The following is a 15,673-nucleotide window of genomic DNA, read 5'->3' as shown; positions in this document are numbered from 1 at the left end:
CTTGCCTGTTTACTGCTGTGCCCGTGCTCTAGCGTAACGGCTGAGATCGGTGTGTGCCTCCCAGATAGGCTTAGCAAACCTTTGTTAGCACTGCCCTTATTTAAAATAAAGGGTAGAGAGACCTGTTAAACTGATCTTGGTCTGGCACGATGCCTCCTGTTCTGCTGATCCTGTGACAGGTAACGCTGACTGGAGAGTGCGTGTCCTTGGCAGGCGGCATTTTCCTTTGGAAGGCTGCGTTTCTGAACTCGGCCTCCGGGATGAGTATCTCGGTGCCTTTACTGGTTACTGCTTTCGGTGGTGTGCACCTAGACACTTTATTTACTGCAAAGGACAGTGCTGCTCTTCTTCTAGCTCTGTAGCCCAAGCAAACTGCAAACAATGGGAAATCAGTGTCTGGATAGGTGAAATCAACTCTTAGCTGAGAGTTGACCCAGGAACTATGTAAAGAAGTAAAACCAGGGTGAAACGCAACCTTTTATAGCAGACTGTCAGGGAACAACAATTGAAACCCTGTGAAGTTCAGAGCGTAGCATAACGACAAGCACTGTTAACACGTGGCTGTAGGAAGATGGTGTTGATGTTGCCATTCACAGTAGTAGTAACAGGGTCGCTACCGATCTCTTGGCTGAAAGTTTTAAGTGGGATTGTGGATCCTTGTCGCTGGCTCTTAACTATGCAAGGGCTGCCTTTTCTTAGTTACGTGAGGGCCCCTGGAAGCCACACATCCCCTTCCTCACAGCAAAGCGAACATCCCTGCGCTGAGGCGTGCGCCTTCCTTTCCTGCTAGAAACAAAACCACAACCTGGTGGGAAACAACTGTAACTTTTAGAAGCTGCAGCCTCTATTCTGTGCAGATTACTGCTGTCAAGACCAAACAAGCCACACGAGAATCCTGCTTCTGTCCATAGTATGGGTCACTCGTTTGGTTCCCCCGCCCTGTGTAAAAGTCAACATTTGCATCTACCAAAGCCTAGCTTAATTGGTTTCTCTCTAAACTCCACGTTGTCTTTTGGAGAACCTTACTCAGACCAAAACATGTTCATCCAAACTACAGAACTGAACAAGGGCCATTTGCTTCCGAGTATTTTGGGAGACCTGAACAGACATCTCTCTTCACTTTTCCTGTGTCCTATAGCTGGGTGACACGAGTAACACTTAGTTTTCTTAAAGCTACTTGGTGGTCTTGGACAAGGATTTAATCTACTGCAGTAAGACAGGTGGAGGTATAGGAGCACCGCTCTTTAGTTTCCTGAACTTGTTAAATACTGGGTTGTCTCGGAGAGACGGTCATACAAGAGCAGGGTGAAAGGGGGTCTGGTCACCTCATTTCCCTGGTGCTCTGAGGCCAGATCTGGTATATCAAGACAAGCAAACCATCAGAGGAGGAGACTGTTCTGTAGCCTGTAGTACAGGAACTTCTCCTGACACCCAAATGGGTCTGCAGGGAGGGGAACACCTTCGTCCTGGGAACAGCCGAACACTGGTTCCTGCAACTCTCCCCTAAGGCAGATCAGCATTTGTGCCTGTTCCTCTCTGCAGGCGCAGTCCTCCCTACTCCTGCTACTGCTCTTCCCTGAAACCCTCCCTCCAGCCGCCTCTGCGGCACAGGCAGGAAGGTGCTATGCCGAGACCCCCCAGCGTGCAGTACAGCGCGGCCATCCGCTTCGTGGTGTTTGTGTGTACGGCCTGGGCTGGCGGCTGTGGGAAGAGGGGGCTTGCGCAAGGCTAACGCCCAGCTGGGACCACCTCAGACCCTCCCCTGCGGGACTGCTGCCTTGGTGCGATTCCCTCTCTCCTTTGTGCCTTTCGTTCCCCTCCCGTCGCTAGACTGTTGCCTCGCTCCTGCCTCTTGTCTTTCATCCTTCTTGCAGATCACTTCTGGCTTACAAAGTTGCTTTGGATCTGCTTTAGATCTTAGCTGGGGTTCCAGCTCTGCACCCACCACAGATCCGACAAGCACGTTCTCGTCTTTCTTCTGAAGCTGCTGGAGTATTTGGTGTGGAACTGGACACCCAACCCGCTGGGCCCCAGGGCAGCGTCTTTCTGTGCAAGTCGCCCACAGCTCGTCTTTTTTAGGTTGTTTTCTAAGCACGTGTCACACCATACGGGTCGTGCTTGTGCAAGCAAAGCCGGGCAGTGTCGCACAGGACCGCACACCTGGGGTTCAGCTCTCTCCTTACTGCTTCCTTCCTATACCCTGAGCTAGCTGCTTGGCTTCCACAAAAAGAGGCTCGCGACGTCCGCGCTGACCCTGTCTCACCGGCTTGGACATTTACGGGTCCGATGTGCGAAGGCCCCTCTGTCGCCGGGCCGCGGGCAGGAGGCACTGCAGGCGGCTGACGGCGGCTGCGGCCCCTGGGCCCGCTGAGCCCGGCCCCGGTGTGCCCGGCCCCGGTGTGCCCCCAGGCCCAAGCCCCGGCCGGGGCAGCCCTGCCCCGTCTCCTCCGGCGTGGCTGCGGCGCGGGGGGGCAGGCAGCAACCAGCGGGGCAGCGCCGGGCTGGGCTTCGGGCCGGCCCCGCAAGCCCCGGGCTGGGCAAGGCCCGTCCCGGGCGGCGAGACCCGCGCGGCCGGTGGCGCCCGGTGCCCTCCGGGGCGGGAGGGGGCGAGGCGGGCGCCCGGCCCCTTCCGGCGGCCGCTCTGGGCCGCGCTCTCGCTGGGCGGGCACCGCCTGAGCCCTCGCGGCCGCCGTCGGGGCGCGCGTGCGCTCGGGGGCGCGCGTGGCGGTGCGGCGCGGTGCGGCGGGCACGCGGCGGCGGCGGGCCGGCGCCATGGCGGACTACCTCATCAGCGGCGGCACCGGCTACGTGCCCGACGACGGGCTGACGGCGCAGCAGCTCTTCAGCTGCGGCGATGGGCTCACCTACAAGTGAGTGGGGCCGGGGGCGCTGCGCGGGGCCGGGGGCGCGGCGCCGGGCCGGTGCGGTCGCTGACGCCTCCCCTCCTCGTTACCCCCCAGCGACTTCCTCATCCTCCCGGGGTACATCGACTTCACGGCGGACCAGGTGGTGAGTGGCCGGGGCGGGGGAGCGGGCCGGGGCCGGGGCCGGGGCCGGGGCCGGGGCCGGGGCCGGGGCCGCCGCTGACCCCCCGCCCGCCTCCCTCCCCGCCAGGACCTGACCTCGGCGCTGACCAAGAGGATCACCCTGAAAACCCCGCTGGTCTCCTCCCCCATGGACACGGTCACCGAGGCCGGCATGGCCATCGCCATGGCGGTGAGTGCGGCCCCGCGGGGCGGGCATGGCCTGCCGCTACCGCGGGCGGGTCCCCTCGGCCGCCGTTACCGGGATGGCGGGGGGGGACATGCTGTCTGAGGCACACGCGTTCCCAGAGCCGCCTGCGGCCCCCTCGGGGGGAAGCCGTGCCTCACGCTTCTCCCCGGCACCCCCCGAGCCTGCGGGCAGGCACCCCGCTCGTCCTCCGCTTTGCCGCGCTGGCTCCCCGGGGGTGGCCTGGGTGGTCCGGCTCTCCGTGCCCAGCTGCTGGATCCACCCGGGAAGGGCCGGGTGGTTTTTGCAGCGACTTACGCCCAGCCGCCTTTGTGTTACCAGCTGACAGGGGGAATTGGGTTCATCCACCACAACTGCACCCCGGAGTTCCAGGCCAACGAAGTGCGGAAAGTGAAGGTGAGTGGCTGGGACAGCAGCGCCGAGCCGCGCTCGCAGGGCGGTTCGTGGAGGTGGGCAGTGGGGTTTGGCCCTACTGAAGGAGCTGCAAGAGACCGTTAAAGTGTGCCGGATCAAAGTGTTTCAGAACAGTAGCGCTGCCGTGGTTGCCTGCACAAACCTCTTGTTGTGTGTTAGGCGCTGTCCCACACGCAGCCTGGGATTTGAGAACTGCCAGGCCTCCTGGTGTGGGAATATTCCCCATAATGTCAGGAAGGAGGTTAGCCTGGGAATCTTGGGAATCTAACGCTACTTGGGTGAGCCTTGGTGCTGGTTTGGGAGTCATCCTGTCGGTGAGCACGTGGCCAGGTTGGGTGGTCGCAGACCTTTGTGAGCGGCCGCAGCAACCACCAGGCACGTGCCCAGCTTCTGCTCGGTCTGGCAGTGCCGCTTAGCCTGGCTGCTGAATCTGCTTCTTTTCAGAAATATGAGCAAGGATTCATCACAGACCCCGTGGTGCTGAGCCCCAACGACCGAGTGCGAGATGTGTTTGAAGCAAAAGCTCGTCACGGATTCTGTGGGATTCCCATCACGGACAACGGGAAGATGGGGGGCAAGCTGGTTGGGATCATTTCATCTCGAGATATTGATTTCCTGAAAGAGTCGGAGCACGACTTGCCTCTCGGCGAGGTGAGAAGGGCTTGTGAGCAGCCGATGGATGCGAGCGTTGCGTTAGGAAGCAGTGTGGCTTGTGATAAGGAGAAGGATGAGCGCGTGGCTGTGAGGATGCTGTGCCAGCTGGAGGGAGCAGCTCCACATTAGCTCTGCAGGTCCATCTTTAACTGTATTTCCACGAGAGAGTGTCTCGTTCATTTACGCTCTCTCTGAGACTTCTGCAGCGCAGATACAAGAGAGTGGCCATGCAGTTAGCGTTTGCATGACTTGCATTATCTTTCAGTGTTGTGAAGCCGTCCTCCCTACAGCTGGTGCTCTCCCCTGGTTCAGTCATTAATTTCTGGTGTTTCTGGCTGCTGCTCTGGGCCTACATAGTGTGCTGGCGCTGGCCAGGGCTGTAGCAGCTACGCTGTGCCCAGCAAGCCCTCCAAGTGCCCGTCTTCCTTTTCTGGACTGCCCTTCCCTGAGTGCCTCATCTAGGCTACTTGCTCTTCAAAATAATCCCCTGAACTTGGAGACTGGCAGTTTAGCCTTTATAACGCTACATCGTCAAACTCCCCTCGTACAGGAGAACGTTTTCTGTGATGCCGATGTTGATTCCTGTTAGTTCTGGCATTCCTGTTACACGAGCTGTGTAACAGTAGCTCTCCGGTGCTGTCAGGTTACAGCACCGGTGCCTCTCGGCCAGGCTCCGCTCTTGACTCACGACTATTTTTAGGTCTTGCTGACCAAACCCGGTATCACATGCTCATCCCTGTTTGGTTTGAAATCGCCTATAAATACCTGTAACAAGAATCCTAAACCAGGAGTAGGTTATAAAAGTGCACATGGCCCTTTGAAGCGATGCTGGCCCATTCAGAGGAGCCAGATAAGAATCTCCTCTCATCCTTTACGTGGATCGTTCAGCGCTGCAAAATTGGAAGCTTGCTGCTGTTAGCGTTTGGTGCTTGCTTCTGTCACCAGGCAAGGCTAAGGAGATGAATGGTCTGCTAGATCTCTCCCCACTCGCCATCCAGCAGTCATCTTGCTGAGCCGTTCGTTGCCATCCAGTTAAACACACAGGTCTCCTGTAGCTCGGGAAGCTCATGGATCCCACAGGCTTAGCGAGTGTGTTGGGATACGTCTGTGACTCCTCAGGCTTTTCCTGAGATGTCACAGACAGGGTTTTGGGTGGATGCAGGCAGGGTGATGCAAAATGTCTGTTGTTACGGTATTAATAACTAAAACATTCCCTCTTTTCTTTGTTGTGTGCAACTAATCTACCTTCCTTGAGGGTTAGAGAGTGTTCCCTTTTAGCTTTGCCTGGGTAACCTTCTATGAAAACATCCCACGTGAACTTTGTGATAGCAGAACGCTGCGGGTGGGGAGGGACCTCGGTGTCCCTTGTCAAGCCGCCTGCTTGAGGCGTGTTCAGCTGGAGCAGGTTGCGTGGGGCTGTGTCTGCGTCTCCAAGGATGGAGATTTCACTGCCTCTCTGGGCTGCTCTTCCAGCGTTTGACCACTGTCGTGGTGAAAGCTTTTTTCTGTATGCCAGATCAGATGTTCCCGTGTTCCAGCTTGTGTCCATTGCCTCTTGCCTTTCCGCTGTGTTTTGGTGCTTGTTTGTCAGAGTGAGCGTGGGCGAGCGTGTTTGTTTGGATTGAAGTGACTCCTTTGCCCCAGTGACCTTGCTAGCAGCAGCAGTGGGTTATTCTGGGCAGAGCCCTTCCAGAGCCTGTGCGCTGGGGATCGCTGCCTGAAAACGAGCTTGGGGGTAGCATTTCTGCCAGAACAGCATGGGACTCTGGAGGTGTCTCCAGCCCTTATTTGCCTGCGTGCTATTAAAAGGGGGGGTTGTTTGGGTGACACTCCAAACAAGGGTCATCTGAGAGGCATCCCTTGCTTCTAGATGCTCTCCCTCGGCTTGCTGAGGACCTCTGCCATCTCCTGTTTTCACTACACTGATGGGCTTGGGGGCTGGTGGCCGCTGCTTGCCTGGGGACAGCACATTGGAGTCTGTTCCTGTGTGTTTCTGGAGGCGTGTTGCTGTGCTGTGGGCTCCTTTGTCTGTAGAGCACTCCCACACGGCTGCTGTGGAGCGTTTCACGTGGGCAGAGGGGTTCGGTATTTTCAGATCAGTGCGAAGGAGTTCTTGTGACTTTTTATCTTCTCCCTCCCACTAGATTATGACAAAGCGGGAGGATCTTGTTGTGGCCCCGGCTGGCGTAATGTTGAAAGAAGCGAATGAAATTCTGCAAAGGAGTAAAAAAGGTACCTGAGAACGTCTGCGATGGGAGGGAGAGCCGTGGAAGCGCAGGGCTGGGAGCAGCAGTGGGTGAATGTAGGCACGCGTCTGCGCGTGGGTGGAACATAAGAGGGCTGCGTTCCAGCACGAGGAGGGGACAGTGAGGAGAGAGTGCCCGCAGCCCTCTGCCAGGGTACAGAGTTCACATGCGTTCATCTCAAATCTGTTTGAAGTTGAGGGTTTCTTGGCAGCCCAGGAGCTGAAGAGCGCCTGGCTGTCCAGCTGCACATCTTCGATTTTCTATCCTGGCCTTCACTTTTTGGCACTCAGTTCAGCTGTAACGGTTTGGTAGTTTGACTTTCAACACAGTGTCATGCGTCTAATTATTAAAAAAGATGCACTTTTTCTATGGTCAGTGTGAGGATACTGAGTCCTTCTCCAGTCCTGCAAACTCCTTGCTCTGTTTCCCGAGCCAGGGCTGCTGGCGTCCATGGCCAAGCAAGATTTGGTAACACCTCTTTGAGTCTCCACCTTGTATCAGTTGCTGCCCGCCTGATGCTCCTGGTCTGACGCACTGCTCCGGGCTAACATCTGTCTCCTGCAGAAATCTGCAGTGACGTTCTTTCTGTTTGTTTCAAGGCAAGCTGCCAATTGTTAATGAAGATGATGAGCTGGTGGCTATAATTGCCCGCACTGACCTCAAGAAGAACCGTGACTACCCTCTGGCTTCTAAGGATTCCAAGAAGCAGCTGCTCTGTGGTGCTGCTATCGGGACCCACGAAGATGACAAGTACCGGCTGGACCTCCTGGTACAGGCTGGCGTGGATGCGGTAGTGCTGGTGAGCCACCCACAGGCATCACGTTGCCCTGCGAGGTTTGGGTGGGCTGAGGATCCGATTTAAATGAATCCCTTGACAGTGGGGCAGCAGCATGGCACTTACTGTCTTTGTTACAGGCCCTTTTGTGTTAGAATATGACAATTTGTTGACTTCTCGGTCTCATTCAGGTTGGAGTCCTCAAATAAGAGGGATTCCTCTTGCCTGGGAACTTATTCGACCTTGAGTGAGTATGTAGGGTGTGTCGAAGCCCTGAAGGCTGAGAAGAGAAACACTGTCAGTTAATACAGTCTCTTCTACAAATGCTTCTTGCAGTCTGCCGCCATCCTCTCTGACGTTCCTAACTAGTGTTGAATATTTGGCTTCTTACAGTTTCAACTGTTCAGTGTTTGTTAGTGTTCTTCTCTCAACCGCCTGATGTTCAGGAGTGGTCAGCCCAGGGCCACTCTGCTTGTCTCCCCTTCTGGCCTGTAAGCGTGTGGGTACAGCAGTCACTGCCTGTATTTGCACATTGTTTTCTCATCGATTGTCAGCTTGCGAGTCCACCGTGCTCCGAGGGCATGTCTGAGCAGCGTTGCAGCTGGAAATGTTTAACAGACACCGCGAGTTGGCCGGGTCACGGAGATTGGCAGGGCCTGAGCGCTCGGTGGTCGACATCTGGTATTTCAGCTGCTCTGCTGCGCGGCACAGAGGGGTGCATCCCCCCGCCAGCCCTTCTGGGTTTCACAAGGAACGTTCACCATTTCACCTGTAGTTTGAGACAGGGCTGACAGTGTCCTGGTGGTAGAGCCAGGTGTTCTTACCCACAGCCAGGTGTGCTGCTTGTTGCCTACTGTAGAAGCCACAGGATTTAAATGTGAAGTATATTACTGAAGTCTTTACAATAAACTGCCTTGCACAGGGAAGGTACGTTATTGTCTTGGCAGCAGCTTCTCCTCTGGTTCTGTGCTCAATTTGGGGAGTTGTTTTGCCCACTTAGCCAGCTTAGCAGAGACCCCAGTAAGCAGAGTGAAGATCTGAGGCTCTTCCGGAGCTGTATTTGTAATCTTTTGCAGAAATTCTGGTTGAAATTGGTTTTCTTTCTGTTGCAGGATTCCTCTCAGGGGAACTCCATCTTCCAAATCAATATGATAAAATATATTAAGGAGAAATATCCCAACCTACAAGTTATTGGAGGAAACGGTAGGCGTGTGTTGAAGACTGTTCTTGCCTTTAAATTACGTTTGTTTCTTAGACATAGAGGGAGCTGCAGGGACGTGAATGAAATGGTTGTCTTGGTAAATGTCTGTGAACTTAAAATGGTTTCCTCTGGCTTGTGGAAAAGAGCAAGGCCACTCTGCAGACACAGGGCAGTACCCTGCTGCTGCCACAGCTGCCAATATTTTGAAACATTTGTTCTGCAGCACAGTGCGCTACAGTTCTCTGTAGCCCGTTACACATTAGCTTCTTTTACACGCCAGTTTAAAATTTTGGGTAATAATGAATATTGCTTAATGTGGAAATCTAATGGAAATTTCCCCTGCCTCTTGACAGCAGAGTTCAGCAGCCCTTGTCTGTACCTGGCTGGTGTGTTACTGGTGCTGCCGTTAGCCTGCGCTCTGCCCTCCCTGCCTGGTGCGGCCCAAAGAGTGCTTGGCTGCTCCCTCAGCCTCTGGGTGTAAGCGTGTTGCAGAGTGGCCTAAAGGGCCGCTGTCATCTCGCCCACTGGGGACAGCTGGGACAGAAACTCACTGCTGCTTTTGCAGATAGGCCTGGTAGCAGGGGACAGCCAGGCCTGGCTCTGACACAGGCTGTGCCCTGGGCAGGGGATGTTTGCAGCCATGGGGGAAGCACCAGGGCAGAGCGGTGTTGCGTGCAAATCTGCTTGTCTCTCTTCAAACCAGTTTCTGCTCCCCACAGTTGTGACCGCTGCTCAGGCCAAGAACCTCATTGACGCAGGGGTCGATGCCCTGAGAGTCGGGATGGGCAGTGGCTCCATCTGCATCACGCAGGAAGGTGAGAGAGATCAGCTATCTCCTAAATAGGCTGAAGACATCTCTTTAATAGAGATTCCCCGCTGAAAAGCAGCATAGCTGGGAAGGACTTCTCTCGTTGTAAGGGCAGTGTCCAACAGCAAGCCGTCTTTCACCCCCTTCGTCCTGGACGTTCTCATCACCTGGGTCAAACCTTTGGGGTGGCAGCAGCAGCAAAGGCATTTCCCAGTACTGACCGAGACTGAGTAGAGCAGGTGTGGCTCTGCCCAACAGGAGCCGCTGGCTTGGTGTGGGATGGGGCTGGCAGGCGGCTCTGCAGGGAGAGGGGCTTACCGGATCCCCAGTGCTGACGGGTGAAGTGCACCGGGCTGTCTGCGCTCCCGTCCCTCTGGCAGCAGTGTGCGTGATGCTTGAGAATTGGTCTGCTGGGCTCGATGCCTTTCTGCGATTTCCAGGCCGAAATGGGATTTCTGGCCGTTGTCTCTGCAGTTAGCCGGAGCTTGTGTGGGGCAGAGGCTGTGTCACCCTTAGCTAAAAGACGGAGAGGGGCGTCCCCGTGGCCTGGAGAAAGGCTGCCTTGAGCACAGGCTCAGTCCTCGTGTTTTGAACCTGGCAGGTGAGGTGCAGAGAGGTGGTGCAAGGTGCTGCAGCCCACAAACACAGCCCCTCTCTGCTTTGCTCCTTGGTCCTTGTCACGGGAGGCAGCAAGAGGGTAGCTGATGGCTGAAGGTGCTGCATTAGCTCTGCCGATTCCAGCATGGAGCCTTCGAGCAGCCCTGGACCTAGGCTGCGTTCCTGCTTTGCCTGCCATGGGACCGCTGGCTTAGGGGGGGGTTTCCCAGTCAGGGCAGTCTGTCTCGGGTGACCTTTCTAGGGAGGTTGCGGTGTCCTTGGGCTGACGCTTCCATAGCCAGAGCTATGGACACACGTGTCCTACTCTGGCCCCGAGGCAGAGGACCCGCTGAGGCATGCTCCGTTCTGCAGCGTGGTGAACGTCTCCAGAGGGTGCCTCTCCCTGCCGCGGGAGGTGGGGTTGGATGCTGGTTTTGGGGAAGGAACAGAGCAGAGGTAGAATGTGGCGCTTCACAGGAGACGTGGTTGCAAAACTCTTAACTGCAGCTCCCCAGGTTTTTGACCCTCTTAGGGCAAGAACTCTGGCTCTTTGGGTTAGGGGGTCACCTCTCTGGGTGGCTGCTGGGGTAGGGCGAGCATGCGCTGTGCACAGCCGGGCCTGGCTGGCTTGGATCTGGCCTCCGGCTTGGCTCGGGCTAGGAAGAGTTTGCAAGGTCAGCTCTGTCCCACACCGTATGCTCTGCCTAGTAGCAGGTCACTGCTGGGGTCCTTTGTTCTGCTGCTGTTCTTCTGTCTCTAAAATGTGTGTGTTTGTTTTTGTTTAGCTGCTCCAAAGATCCCTCCAGACCTAAAGTCCCACAGCCCCAAATGCCCTTCTACTGTCACGGGCACCTATAGTAAGTCACTTGCCCTGTTCCCAACCCTAATTATGTGTCTTGAAGCAGGACCCTGATTTGGCTGCACATGGCCCTACTGCTTGTTTGAGAATAATTTAGCTGTAGATGCACTTGGGGTTTTGTGGCTTTGGATACTGGTTTTTAATCTGAAATGGAAGCTGAGAAGCCTTTCTGAATTCCTAAAGCAGGGTCTGAATTGTCAAAGCTGAGGGCACTCAGGCTTGTCCACCCTCCACTCCAAAATCCAGTTCAGGAGCCTGACTCAGCTTTCTGGCTGCATCTTCTGGATCTCTAGCTGGGCATGCCCCTGCTGATCCAGTGCTGGGAGGTGATCCCTGAGCAGACCTCGATCCTGCTCTAAATCTAGCCCCAGTTGGGAAGCTGTGCACTGGATAAGCTTCACTTGGAGCTAGCTCCCCTGGGGTTACAGGGGGACTTAACTGTGTACGGCCACCTTGGCAGCTGCGTACCAGAACCACGTCTTTCCCCACTGACGCCTGATCCTCGTGTGGAGAGAAAGGGCTCTTCCCTGCCCAGCACAGGGTGCAGCTTTGTCTGCTCTGTACTTCTCTGATGCTGCCGGATCAAGCAGCCACCCGAGGTGAGCCTTGGGTTTTGCCCTTTCTCCTAGTTTTGATGCACCTCAAAGGGAAGGTGGTTTCTGTTGAAGATCCCGGAAGGTTTTCTCTAGCAGATGATCTTGTAGGGCCACCCTTTGCAGATACACTAAAAAAGACAAACCCTCACCCCGACCACTCGGCGTGTGTGTGCTCTGAACCCTGCTTTGGAAGCCTGCGCTCTGAAGCTGTGGCGCTGGGCACTGGGACAGTCGGAACGGTGCGATGCTCCCAGGGGCCCTGAGCCAAGCTGTTCCTTAAAGGGCTGGTCTCCGTGGTCACTGTTGGTGAGGTTTCTGCAGGTCCTGCACTGTCCTGTGGCACAACCCATAGACACCGGACTCTAGACCCTCCAAAATCAGGTGCTTGTCTCCACAGAGCTCTTCCTTGCAGTGTTTTGCAGCCGCAATGTGGCCTTTAGCAGTGCGGTACCGAGCGAGACCATCTCTTTAAGACTAACGGCATTCATGTTGTAGCTGGCAGACTCTCCCTGGCTGGCTGAGCCCTAGCTTGACGCCGAGTTTTGTTCGGTTAAAATCAGTTATTTCACGATCTCAGCCTGGAGTCTGGCTTCCCTCTCTCAGCAGCTGCTGCTGAGCAGTGGGAGTGGAGCAACTGCAGGCTCCCGGCCTCAGCAAACCTCTGCCAGGGACGTGCGCTGCCAGTGCTGCTGCCAGGCAGGCTAAACCACACCTGGAGTTCACGCTCCGAAGTACTAATCCTGCATGGCCATAATCCTACCGGTGTATCGGACTAACCGTGACTGGAGAAAAGGCTTCCAGTTAATTGTGGGGAAGTCTCCCCGAGAGAAGCTTATCTCAGCGTACTTGCATGCCTGCGTCTGACAAATGTGTTACAAGACGTGCCCTGTGCTGGTTTCCCCTTGCACAAGGGGCAGCCTCTAACTGCTAGCGACTGGGAAGAGCAGGTAGATCCAAAGCTAATAACTCCCTTCCCATGGGGCAGCTAAACTTGACAGAATCCTTGCTGCATTGCAGGGCGGGAACATAAATTATTTCCTGTAAACCATCAAATCATCCTGCCCATTTCCTTTTCCACTGTTGCATGTGTGTTTGCGTGCGTGTGTGCAGAGGTATATGTATATATATAAATGTATCTATACATACATATACATACCAGCTCTCTCCCAGCCAGCTGCCTTTCCATGCAAGAAGTACATCATACAGCTGCTGGGTATTCAGAGAAGGGGTCTGGCACTGCTAGGAGGGAGCGAGCGGTGGGACATGGCTACGTGTCAGGGATGCTCTGGAGAGGGGCTTTTGGAGTCTGCTCCACTTCATCCCCAAGCTCCCCACACGTCTGCTGTGCACCAGGACGAGCCGCGAGTCTCGGCTGATCCCAGGCATTTGGTCAAAGACCCCAGTCCCAAGGTCACCCACAGCTTTTTGGAGTCGAGGGCCGTGAGGATGTCCCAGCAGGCATCTCCTGGGTATCTGCTTCTCTTGCAACTCGGCCTAGGGAAGGAGCATCCAGGGATTAGTGCGTTCCCGAGTGCTGGAGCATGTGTGTGCTGGAAGCCTAAAGGGCCTGCTGGGGAGGGAACGCGCTGCTGGGTGGGAGCTGACCCTTTCTCTGCTCTCTCCCCACCTGTAGTGCTGGCGTGCGGCCGCCCCCAGGCCACAGCGGTGTACAAGGTGTCCGAATACGCCAGGAGATTCGGCGTCCCCGTGATTGCAGATGGAGGGATCCAGACGGTTGGGCACATCGCAAAGGCCCTCGCGCTCGGGGCTTCCACAGGTGAGCAGCGCATCGGGCAGCCGGGCCGCGCCTGTTGTAGGGAGTCTCCTAGGAAGGTTTTCCATATGGCATTTGATTCTGGGCATGAGGGCATATACCTGCAGGTGGCTGGGGACACAGCGGGTCCAGCACAGTGCCCAGGGACCCCTGAGGGTTTTTGCGGCCACAGCCTTCCTGCTGCTGACGTGCTGCTCTTGATGATCTCTTGTGGCAGTGATGATGGGCTCTCTCCTGGCTGCCACCACGGAGGCCCCAGGTGAATACTTCTTCTCGGATGGAATTAGGCTGAAGAAATACCGCGGCATGGGCTCACTAGATGCCATGGACAAGAACTTGGGCAGCCAGAACCGGTATTTCAGGTAAGAGATGGTGCTTTGGGGCAGCAGATCAAGCTTTTGGGGTTTCTCTGCTTCACAAACTTCCTTGATTTGTGCTCCCATGCAGCGAGACAGACAAAATCAAAGTGGCCCAGGGGGTCTCCGGCGCAGTGCAGGACAAGGGCTCTATCCACAAGTTCATTCCGTACCTGATTGCTGGGATCCAGCATTCCTGCCAGGATATTGGTGCCAAGAGCCTGACCCAAGTCCGGTGAGTGCTTCCCCTCACTTGTGCTCTGGTTAGGCCACAGAGCTGCCATTTGCGGTCTCTGGGTAAGCTGTACCCACGCTGCGGTGTGTTCTGCGTGGTCTGACCTCACTGTAGCCCTCTTCCCTCGTCTCCAGTGGGCAGTGCGTCCAGATTTGCCAGCCCCAGGGATGCAGGAGCATGGTCTCCTGTGGCACGTTCTGCTGTTTGGGCCTGAAATGTTGGGGTTACCTTACTCTGTCCGGCTCTTGGGAGCCCAGCAAAGACCATTCTGGCCACCGCTGGAGGAACCAGCTGCTCCAGCTGAAGGTGTGCCACAGCACTGTCTTCCCTGGACTCTGGCTGGCAGATGACACGTGTCCTTCCCCCTCAGAGCCATGATGTACTCGGGAGAGCTGAAGTTTGAGAAGAGGACAACGTCTGCCCAGGTGGAAGGAGGGGTGCATGGCCTCCACTCGTAAGTGCTGCTGGCAGGACCCCTGTCTCCCTGGGGTGGGCATTAGGGGAGGAGTTGAGTGCTGCGGTCCTGTGCCGCAGCTGGCAAGGCAGCACGCTGCTGGCTTCGCCTCCTGCCGCGCAGCTGGGCTGAGCCGCAGCCTGTCACCTGGCCCGGGCCACCGCTCCTCTCGCAGCAGGGCACGAGCAGACAAGCTGCTCGCTGCCCGTGCGCCGGGGCTCTTCCCCACCATGGGCCGGCAGGCCGGGAGCTGTTCCTAACTGCGCTTTTGGTCCTTGCCCTGGTCAGGCGGGTCAGTAAAAGGGCTCTCCAGTTTGCTGCTCCCCTCACAGGTATGAGAAGCGCCTCTTCTGAAGGAGGTCCGTCTGTGTCTGTCATCGTGCCACTCGGCCCTGTGCCACCCCACGCAGGAGCTGCTCTTGCTGCAGAAGTGCCATTACGCTGGGCTGCCTGGAGCTCCCTGTGTCCCTTGGCTGCTTCATCACCACCTGAGAGGGTCCACCCGCCGCCCAGGAGCAGTGATCCTGGGCTGCTGCCTGGAGCCTTGCACGCCTTGTCCGTGTTTTACAATAAAAGAGGAAAAGATGTGCAATTGGTGTCAGCCCGGAGCCCCTCTTCCTTCTGTACTGCCCTTGTTCTCCTTCCCTGGCGCTCTCCTTTGCTTCCTGCACCCTCTCAGGAGCAGCTGATGGCCCCAGAAGGGACACTGCCTGTGAGGGGGAACGGGGAGGGGACAGCCCCTTGACAGGGCTGAGTGGATAATGCAGTGTGGCGTGTTTAAAAAAAAAAACCTTCCTGAGAGCAGAAAACAAGTGGCTGCTGGGCAAGAAAGCAAATAGATTTTACAGGGCCTTTAGCTACTGCTGGGAGCTGCCCAACCCAGCAGCAGCCGCCGGGTGCCGCAGGACCCTGCGCCTGGTCCAGCTGCTGCAATGATAAGCACGTAGGTGCTTGTGCATGTACGTGCACACCCACCCAGAACTTGCAAGGGCACAACTAAGAGCTCACCGGCTTAAGAAGGAGCCAGGGTTTGTGTTTCTCCCTGCCTGAGCAGTGCAAACCTCCCCTGCATGGCCGGGTTACCTGTGCTTGCAACACCAGGCGCCAAAGGTATTTTACATATGTATCGCCCCCCCCCCAACACATGCAAATGTCACTGCCAAAGAGCACGTGTTTACCATCTCTATAATGTTGAGTGGAGGGGGGAAAAAAAAACCACTCCGCAGCACGGCAGTGTTGAATTAGATTTACACATGCTAAAACCAGAGCCTTGAATTGCAGCACAATTGTGTCAGTGTCAAACATTCATTAACACAGCTGGCTCATTAAGCAAAGCTAGCCCACGGTCTGCTTCAAGGCTGGGGACCGCAGCTACGTACCCCCTCCTTGGGCCCGCGGAGGTGGCAGGGTTTGGGGAACGAGGCTGCGATTAGGTACATGGTACCCTCTACCCCGTTCCCCAGGGGTGGCATC

General features: G+C 56.2%; 1 protein-coding gene across 3 annotated transcripts; it reads left to right on the top strand.

Annotated features, from left to right (window-relative positions):
* The first annotated feature begins 2,690 nt into the window (after positions 1 to 2,690).
* On the top strand, positions 2,691 to 14,801 carry IMPDH2 (inosine monophosphate dehydrogenase 2). Of its 3 annotated transcripts, XM_075158757.1 has the most exons (15): positions 2,691 to 2,870; positions 2,961 to 3,009; positions 3,115 to 3,216; positions 3,553 to 3,627; positions 4,090 to 4,296; positions 6,444 to 6,531; positions 7,145 to 7,344; positions 8,433 to 8,523; positions 9,241 to 9,336; positions 10,712 to 10,783; positions 13,015 to 13,158; positions 13,373 to 13,517; positions 13,603 to 13,746; positions 14,117 to 14,200; positions 14,533 to 14,801. In XM_075158757.1, the coding sequence occupies exons 1-15, from the start codon at positions 2,773 to 2,775 to the stop codon at positions 14,552 to 14,554; spliced, it is 1,617 nt and encodes a 538-aa protein (XP_075014858.1). In that variant the 5' UTR covers positions 2,691 to 2,772; the 3' UTR covers positions 14,555 to 14,801. The 3 variants fall into 3 exon arrangements, with proteins under 3 accessions (XP_075014858.1, XP_075014859.1, XP_075014861.1); XM_075158758.1 differs by lacking the exon at positions 10,712 to 10,783 and having other exon boundaries at positions 2,717 to 2,870; XM_075158760.1 differs by lacking the exons at positions 9,241 to 9,336; positions 10,712 to 10,783 and having other exon boundaries at positions 2,737 to 2,870.
* Positions 14,802 to 15,673: the final 872 nt, after the last annotated feature.

This window comes from Calonectris borealis, chromosome 10, assembly GCF_964195595.1.
Source record: "Calonectris borealis chromosome 10, bCalBor7.hap1.2, whole genome shotgun sequence".
Lineage (NCBI taxonomy): Eukaryota > Metazoa > Chordata > Aves > Procellariiformes > Procellariidae > Calonectris > Calonectris borealis.
This window is presented reverse-complemented; position numbering and strand designations above follow the sequence as displayed.